The 9,272-nt window shown below is 54.5% G+C and overlaps 1 protein-coding gene across 1 annotated transcript; it reads left to right on the forward strand.

Annotated features, from left to right (window-relative positions):
• Positions 1-1,531: 1,531 nt before the first annotated feature.
• On the forward strand, positions 1,532-1,768 carry CHC_T00002730001 (hypothetical protein). Its single transcript, XM_005713819.1, has one exon. It carries the CDS (start codon positions 1,532-1,534, stop codon positions 1,766-1,768), a length of 237 nt encoding a protein of 78 aa, XP_005713876.1.
• The last annotated feature ends 7,504 nt before the right edge of the window (positions 1,769-9,272 follow it).

Here is a 9,272-nt window from a genome sequence, read left to right on the forward strand (position 1 = left end):
TACGTTTCCATTCCAGATCTTTCTCCATTGCGACGCCCTCTATCTGGTCTCTACGTCTTTGGGGCGTAATAACCCTTCGCATTTATCGAAGGATCCACCGATTTTTCGGTCGCTAATGTTTTGAAGTTGTGCGCACGGTTTGCCTGTCTACGTTTTGGTCATGCAGACCTGATTTATGTCACAGGGCAGCACTGGTTCGAAATGCGTATTTGTGTAAACTACTCACACGGATTGTGCCAGTGCAAAGACGATGGTGGGGCCATTTCAGATCCGCCTGCTAATACATGTGTGTACTGTAAAAGTGATATACATGCAATCTGCGGTCGAGCACTGACAATTAATGAACAACAGTCTTACGCGCCAGACAACGATATTGAGGGGTATGGTTCACATCGCGTTTGCCATTGGTACGGTCTAGGCAATATAGAACGGAGACTGGTTGCAAGCGGTGCCATGATTTTGCCCGAAGTCGGCGTAGCAGAGGGTGAGAAAATGTAGAGGAGCATCAGACAACTTCTGGCGTCCGAAGACGTTTACAATTTGGATGTGAAGTAACGAAAGAAATTAATGTGACAACTCTGCGCTCGGTAAGAACTCCACCACCTCGGGCGTCAAGAAATTTGCCTAAGAGAAGACGCATTTCTATTATTTCCGAGAACGAAAACGTGACCCCAAACACATGTGAGTAGTTTAACATGTAATAAAAGAATTGTGATGGCAATACTGCACTTTCGATTAGATACAGACTGTCTACTTGCATCAATAGCTGTGATTGTACAATGCGACACTCATGAGAAGCTTCTCGGCCAATAACGAGAACAATGCAAAAGCTCGTCCCACGAGAAGACACAATGGATATGGCTTGGTAAGTTTCGCGAATAAACGGATGTGCACAGTGGCTGTTCTGGCGTTTGGTAGCACCAGAGAGGCTCCAGTAATGCAAAACGCATCTTCTGGGCCTCTTCCACCGGAACCGCATACATGGAATAGCTTATTTCCAGTTTCTTCCTAAAATATTGGACGTTTTGGACTCTGAAAGGCTGTTACGAGAGCAATCTTCAAGGAGCAATATCTTGAGTTGTAACACTTACTTTTAAGCCGCCTCCATTTCAAATGTTAGATTGCAGTCCGCTCTTCCGTTTACCGTGGTCGAAAAACTCATCAGACGACTAGGTTGGGTTGCAACCGGGCAGAGAGTGTCGTGATCAATTTTGAAAATTTTGCTATTCCATGTCCTACATAGAGGGTTAAGCTGCCTCTCGTGTCTCGCTTCTCCGAGTTGTCACCCCTTCTGCTTCCACCCCGCCGGCTTGTCTCCTCTCCAGCACGCCTCATTCATTAACTCGGGGCCCCTTCTTCGTCGACTCGCCGCATCTTTACTCCGCGGCTCCTTCTACGACGACCCGCGTCGTTCTTAGTCTGCCTCCGTCGTCTGCGCAACAGATCATCAATCGGCCAGGCCAGGTGTGTCGCGCGTACGTGAGGTTTTAGCCCCCGCGCGCGCTTCTTGGTCACTTCCCTTCGTGCCGCCATGGCTAAGACAAAGCAGACAGCGAGATGGAGTTCGGGCGGGACGGCACCACGCAAGCAACTAGCTCTGAAGACCGCCCGGCTTACTAGGCATCAACGAGACCTCCGTGATCGTCTCCTGTTCCAGTTATCATCAAGGGCTGATATATCATTGAAGTCTCAAAGTCAAGCGCTGCGTCCGTCTGTCCCAATAACTACTATATATGGGTTGAAATCGGGCACAGAAGGTTCGATGTAACATGCGCAGAGTTCGAAGCACTCCTACGGCACCATATCCCCGAGTTGTGCATCCGTAAAGAATACTGTGAGTTTTCCATCGACGACTTGGCACGCCTGGGGCTGACAAATTCCGTCAATGATACAAGCCGTCACAACACCATGGCGGATCAAGAGTGGGACATCTCCGAAATTGTCCTCTGGAAGAACGGGTTATACTATGGAGTGGATGCACACATCGAGGAATCCCACTCCATAGATCTTTACACCCTCAAGATCATGGGTACCGGAGATAGCAGTACTCATGAGGTGATTGAGTGGTTCTTCCGGTTCGGAGGGAAAGATTGTCACGCGCGACGATCTTTCCCTCCGACCAGCATCATTGGGAGGCGTTTACTGCTTTCTGCGACGGCGATGGGGTCTCTGCGCTCCCTGCCACCCCGGTCACTGTGGCGTGCTATCTCGGACATCTTTATGGCAAGGGTACAGTGCTGGGCGGCTCCATCCGACCGTACGTAGAGGCCATAGGCTCGCAACACCGCCGCTATGGCTATCAAGACCCAACCAAAGATCCTCTTGTCTGCGCTACTCGCCAGGGGTACCTGTCGAACGACGCGGCCCGCTCCGGTGGTCCCCCGAAGCGCTCCGCACCTCTTCCGGCGGACTGTGCGCTACGAGCAATGACGCTGGCGCTAGAGACCTCCAACGTCCGCCGTCTACAGAAGTGGGGAATTGTAGCCCTCCGATTTTTAATCTGCTGTCGACCGACAAGCATACGCCTACTTCGTCGGCGGGACGTTGAGTTCAGCTCTGGAGAAGTGACTGTGCAGATGGTCCACTTCAAGTTTTCGGGACAGGGCGCATCGCCCCGCATCGCCCTACGCATCCCTGTCTCTTCCTCTGCTGACCGCGTCTACCAGCTTCTGTTCAAGCTCGTTTCCGCTGCCCCGTCGCCAAGCTCCTACCTGTTCCCAAGGTACCCGCAGAAACGCGCTCCACTCACCGCCGCCACGCTGCGGGCCTCCCTCGACGCCCTCGTTGCGAGCATCCGACCCCCCGCAGGCACCTGCTTCACCGCCCGCTCGCTCCGCAGCGGCGGGATATCTGCCGCCTATGCCGCGGGGGTGCGGCTGGACACCATCATGCGGATCTCCAACCACAGCTCGTCTGAGGTGGTGCATAAGCATTACCTACACGCATTAATGCCGGTTGCACCGGCGGCACGGTTCTTTTTTGGGCGCGTTGCGCCCCCTGCTGCCCTTCAGTGACGTCCCGTGACCTGCGTCACTGGTACGTCACGGGCAGTCTCGCCTACTTGGCAAATGGACTCTGCGCGGGACCTATATTACGGATATGTATCATTTGATCACAGTGTAATGCCCCTCACGGCCGCTCTCGCTGACACCACGGTGACAGGTCATCGACGTCACCCTCGTGACTTCTAGTCTCACGCGCCCGCTGTCGCTTCTCGTACAAGTAGTTTATCAAGGGGTGGTGGCAGTGCTGGTCAACGACGAGGCCCTTCCGCAGTCATCCGTTTCTCAGCACCAGCCCTCCCGCTCCTCGCGGCGTTAGCGCGCCGTTTTCTGCCAACCGTCTCTGTTTTTTACATCTAGAAATTGCGTTCACCTGCGTTACAATTGCGTTCACTTGCGTTACTACATGATAATCCTTACCCAGATGTTTCTCCTGAATGAAACGACAATCTTTACGTGCGATCGTGCCACTAACCGACCCCGGGGCAGGCTAGCGGAAGAGAACAAGCTACAGTAGTGGATACACCCGGATACGCCGGTTACCCGTTCGACTACAGTAGTGACTACAAAGAAAGGAAACGGTAAAATGAAGAAAATGGCAAAATGAAAGTTCGCAGGCGCACGCTTCGAACTCGGGGACTGGAGCTCCCCATTGCCCCCCATCTTTTCGAACCCCTGCCCCCCTTTAACACCCGCCGTACCGGCGGCCGGTACGGCGGGGCCGAAATCGGAACTTGTAAACCCCAAAACCTGATCGCACTGTAAAGCAAGTTTCAGCACAATCAAAGAGAGAGGTATGAGTCGGTAAGAAGGGCGGGCGGGAAAGAGAGAGGCATACCCAGCACCAACCAGTGTGCAGGATGTCGACCGCTTTGTACAGTAGGCGGAATGTACAGCGGCGACGGCGGCGGCGCTGCTGATCCAGATTCAGATCCAATCCGGGTCAATCGTAGGCATCGTGTTATTCCAGATCGCGACTGGCAATCCTCGCTATCCAATGAGATGTCGTTTCATCAGCATAAACATACGTCTACACAAGACGAAACCCCACGGATACCACCGCCTGCGCTGAAGATCACCCGGAGCAGACCAGAACACACAGGGGACGAGAAGCGAAACGGCCGCCGAGCCTAAGCGAGAGTGGGGGAAGCAGGGGGACTGACGCCAGCGGGCCCACCGAACAACCAGAAGGACGCGGCCGAAACCTTGATTGTGCGGTCAAAGTAGAGCGCGGCCATTTCTTGGCTGCGCGGGCCCCACCCAAAGCGGGCTAACCAGACTTCCAACACAAAACCGAGCAGAACCTGCTGCGTATGCGAACCAATACGAAGCGAATGTGACGTGTATTTACCCCCAGCCGGCGGGGAGATGCCCAAAAATTGCAGACGGCTCTGCAATGCGCGTGTGAGAGCCTGTCTGCTGGCAATCGCTGCTTCGCCGTCCAGAGCGAAGAACCGCTTGTGATGGCCCCGTGCATGTGACCATCGAATCCAGAGGTCCAAAGGAGAAGCGAGGTCAGAGAGGCGTGAATAGCGAACGAGCGGAACCTGACTGGTGTTTTGCCCCTTAACAACAGACAATCGCGCGCGCATCTCAAAATCGGCGACCTTAACATCGGGGGCGACAATGGAAGTCACGGAACTCTCGCGGAGGCCATTCATACAATACGCAAAAACGCACATTGCTGAATCGCGGAGAAGCGAGGGATTAGTAGTCGTCATACCCAATCCCCATATCTTCTGCGCGATGGTGGCGTCAATGCCACATCGGACAGCCTCCTGCGGAAAATTTGCCTCCTCCCACTTGCAATACCCTCTTCGCACATGTTCCAAGAACGGGTAGGACGGCACGGGGACACCTGTGAGTAGCAACTGCATTTGACGAACGGCCGAAAAATACTGTGGGAGAGAGGAACTGCCAACACGACGTCGCCCAGCCCGCCGCTCGAGCGCGAGCCAACCCACGAAGCCGACCATATGCGCTTCTGTCACAGGAAGCGGAGCACGGTCTTCAGCGCCACAAAACTCTATCCATGCCGCCCGTTGCGAGTTTCTAGTAGACGCAGTCCGTGAACTCCAGGAAAACTCGTTGAGCAACGTGCTGACATGAGACCACCGAGTGTCGGTGCCAGCTTGCAAGTACGCTGCACAGCTGCATCCGCTAAAGCCATCCGGGCAGCCGCTCTGACGCTTACGCGAGGTTGATCTCCAACAGCCGTAGTCGCCAGCGGGGGTTCAGGCGGCGGTGAGTCGCCCAGATCGCCTCCGGCAGCGTCTCCAGGACCTCCGTCCGTGTCGCCAGTTGGAGTGCTGCTGCGTGCCAGGCCTGCCGTGGCCACTCCGGAATCAGCAAGATCGCTGGGGCGCCCGTCTGCCTCAGCTTGTGTACCGTGGGCGAGATCAGGTCCACCCGTGGGCAAAGCAAGCGAACTTCGCCCTTGTCCCAGTCTGCGGCTAGCTCGGCGAAGGCTTGGCGTCGAAGGAACACGGGATGTTCCCCGACGGGGCGATACGAGAAGACGTCTAACGGCGCTCTCATCCCAGCCTGCACGGAACGCCGCAGCTGCCGCCTTATCTGCAGGTCGCCGGTGGGGAAGCGTCGCGATAGGCCATCTGCGAACTTGTTGGCCACGGACGGGATCCAATCTGCTCTTATCTGGATACCGTGATGATCCAACACCGCCTTGAGCCGCCGTAGCTCGCGCATCATTGGACGACTGGCCGAGACAAGTGCGTTGGCGATGTGGACGACAGGCTGGTTGTCGATGTGCAAAAGCAAGCTTCGTTTTCCCGACGCCACAAGTTGCTTTCCTAGGGGACCAAACAGCAACATTCGGATTGCTTTCAGTTCGCGGTAGCTGATGCTTTCCGCTCTGTCCTTCCAGCTCCATATACTTTGTGCACGCCAAGGTCCGTCCACACCAGGGCTGAGGTTCTCCACGTTGAGCGTCCCCCATACCCCACGTCGGCCGCATCCGTATGCAACGCCGCCAGTGGTTCGGGAGGTACCATTGGCCTCCCAGCCAGCTCCCCTTTCGCCAAATCCTGCCATTTGAGCAGATCTCGAATGCTCTGATGACTGAGGCGCACTCGCCCCCGGGCATCTCTCTGTCGAGACACAGACATGTCCCAGTATAAAGAACGTGTGTAAAACCGTGCCCAAGGCATGGCTACGGTAAGTGAGACACACACACCACAAAAGTGTGCCAACCCTTTCTTGCCAACCCACCGTCGCCCTTGCTGAACTTTGCGAAGCAGCTTTCCCGCCAGCTTCTTTACGCGCTCTAACTTTCGAGGAGCGATAAAGAAACGCATGCTCCGACTGTCGAGCACCATTCCAAGGTGCTCGATAACTTGACTGCCCTTCCACTCCCCTTTCGTCGGGTGCCGTGTGAGACCGAGTCGGAGCATTAGAGCGTCCACGAACTTGGCCGCCCGGAGACAATCTTCGTGCCTGGACACGATACCCAATGTCGTGGGAACCAATAGAAAGTCGTCCAGATATGCCAGTACACGGAGTCCTGAACGCCTCAATTCTTTGACAAAGGGCGCCATCAACTGGGTGAATCAGAGAGGAGATCTTCCCCATCCAAATGGCAGAGCCACGCACTGATAATACCTCCCGGCATAGTGGAAGATGAACCAATCCCTCATCTGCGGCGCGAGGCGAAAGTGCCGATATCCCTTTCTGATGTCCATTGAAAGGAAGTGGTCGAATCGCTGTATCTTTGTGGCGAAACCCGACCCGGATTCCATCCGGACCGATCCGTTCTCCCAATGTTTGGATTGCTTGCTCAAATCTACCAGGAATCGGCCCTTTCGTCCTTCCGAGCTTTCCTGTCAGACAACAAATGCGGAGGAAATGATCGATCCTTTCTCCATAGCCTTCTCCGCATAGAACTTGCTTACCTCGCGGTATATGCCGGTTCTGCAGCCCTCCTCGAGGTCGACTGACGCAAAGGCCAAGTCTTCCTCGCTTTGCGGGATATTCCCCATCACCTCCCCATGCCCTCGTCAAAAAGGAGAAGAAGGGGTTTCGAATATCCCAAACTGGATTGCTCGAATGAAAAAGTCGGAGCAACCCAATTGGCGCCATGCTCCGACTCGACGCTGAGTGTCGAACCAAAGAGGGCACCGCTTTCCGATGGCGACTACTGGCCCCGGCCGGAGCCACCCTTGCAGAGTGTTTCGTCGCATTTCTGTCGTTGAGGGTAGCTACTGACTTCTTGAGTTGGGTAGTCAAATGTCCTTCGAGTCGCTCCATTGGCTCCACAAGGTCATCGGAGGCAGGAATGTTGGTACGCTGCTCCAAGCTGGGAAGGATCATCTTGGAATAAGCCGGGTTTCGGGCGGCCATCTTGATGAACTCAGTTCGTAGACCCGTAACTCGAAGCCCATAACGGATGGCAATGATTGCCCAAACGTCGAATAGACTGGCTTCAGCTTCGTTCTTCTCTTGGAGTCGCTCCTCACGGAGAGAGATGGCTGCCTGATGGAATGCCATCCAATACCCAGAGGCATTGACGTAGTTAGCCTCGTACTCACTCACCGGGCGCATGGATTGGAACTTTTCCATGTCTTGGCGCGGTTGCCAGGCCCGGTGTTCGAACAATCCACCGTTGAATGCGGCTACAGCGTCCTTGTTCATAGGGGTAGCGGGTGAGCCCGAAGTCTTTGCCATCGCGGCAGCGACGGGCGATGGTGCCGTACGCACGCATCCATTTTGAGTCGATGCCAGCTTCCGAGATGCTTTTTCCCTTTGCTATCTCGCGCGCCCTGACGAGGAGGTCCTCTACAATGGCGATGTTTCCTTCGAATGAGGCCATGTTGATCGGTCTTGCGCTGAACTGAACGGCGCGTGGTCTTACTCGTTTGACCGCACTAGAAACTTGCCTACCGCCAGACTTCTGGGGACTCTCTTGGGAAAGAGAGAGGCATACCCAGCACCAACCAGTGTGCAGGATGTCGACCGCTTTGTACAGTAGGCGGAATGTACAGCGGCGACGGCGGCGGCGCTGCTGATCCAGATTCAGATCCAATCCGGGTCAATCGTAGGCATCGTGTTATTCCAGATCGCGACTGGCAATCCTCGCTATCCAATGAGATGTCGTTTCATCAGCATAAACATACGTCTACACAAGACAAAATCTGTGTTACAGGCAAATCGACTCTGCGCGGGACCTATATTACGCCTCTGATTTTTGTTTTCCGGAGCCTTCTCACTTTTGTCCTGCACACACCACTTGGAATTCCTGAACTTGAGTCACGCGTGTGTGGCACGCTTTTGCAACTTCAGCACCCTTTGATGCAGCATATATATATATTCGCAAAAGAGATGGCCTCATAGTGTACATCTATGAGGCAAATCCGGTTGTCGTATAGTGTCTATCAGCCCGGGCCTGGTCGAGAACAGCTTTTTTTGCAAACATATATAAATGAAACTAAACATTTAATTAAAAGCCATCTCGTACAATATTTCCTTGTTTTCGACAATAACATGTTGGAGAAGACTAGGATACCAACTTTGAATAGGCAGGAAGATTAAGAATGGCATGCAGATTTTTAAACTGGTGTTTCGGGTTTCCAAGTTACAGTATTGTACATGCGGTTTTCCAGACTTACCTCAAAACGACTGTTGTTTCTGGCACTAAGGCGCAAGCAAGTCGGCAAAGTCGTTGCCGAGAAAGCCCAAGTCAAGGAAAACATAAGCCGAAAAGTGCCCTCATACGGTATGAGAACCACGGTCCGATAGACACTCTAACACAACATTTTTGAAGAAACCTAAACGTCTCTGCGATAAGGGGAATGCCACAGCTACTTACAACATGGCGCCAGTGCTGTGCGACGGTGCGAACGTAGCGCCCGCGGACTGGTCTGGGGGACAAGAGTAAGGTGTGGCGGAGTAGCGCACGGCAGTTGCGGGGCGGACGCGATGTATCGAGAGACAGGGTTGACGGGATTGGGACGATGGGATTGGGTTGATGGGACTTGGTTGATGGGACTTGGTTGATGGGACTTGGTTGATGGAATCTGAGGTCGGGCCGGACGCGATGGGATGATGGGATTGGGTTGATGGGTTGATGGGATAGGGTTTTCATGGGATCTGAGGTTGCGGCCGTGTTTTGACCCAAAATTTCGCGTCCGCACCGCCTCCGTACTCCGCTGCACCGCGCGGCACTGCGCCTCTGTAAAGCCCGCGGCCCCCGTACACCCATCTCCTCCCGTTCGTCCTCCTCCCGTTCGTCTATCTCTCCCCATCGCCCGCGCCCCG

This window comes from Chondrus crispus, genomic scaffold, assembly GCF_000350225.1.
Source record: "Chondrus crispus Stackhouse genomic scaffold, scaffold_154, whole genome shotgun sequence".
NCBI lineage: Eukaryota > Rhodophyta > Florideophyceae > Gigartinales > Gigartinaceae > Chondrus > Chondrus crispus.

Excerpts from the sequence above, each read along its gene's own strand:
- CHC_T00002730001 (XM_005713819.1), top strand. The coding sequence starts at position 1,532 with ATGGCTAAGACAAAGCAGACAGCGAGATGGAGTTCGGGCGGGACGGCA.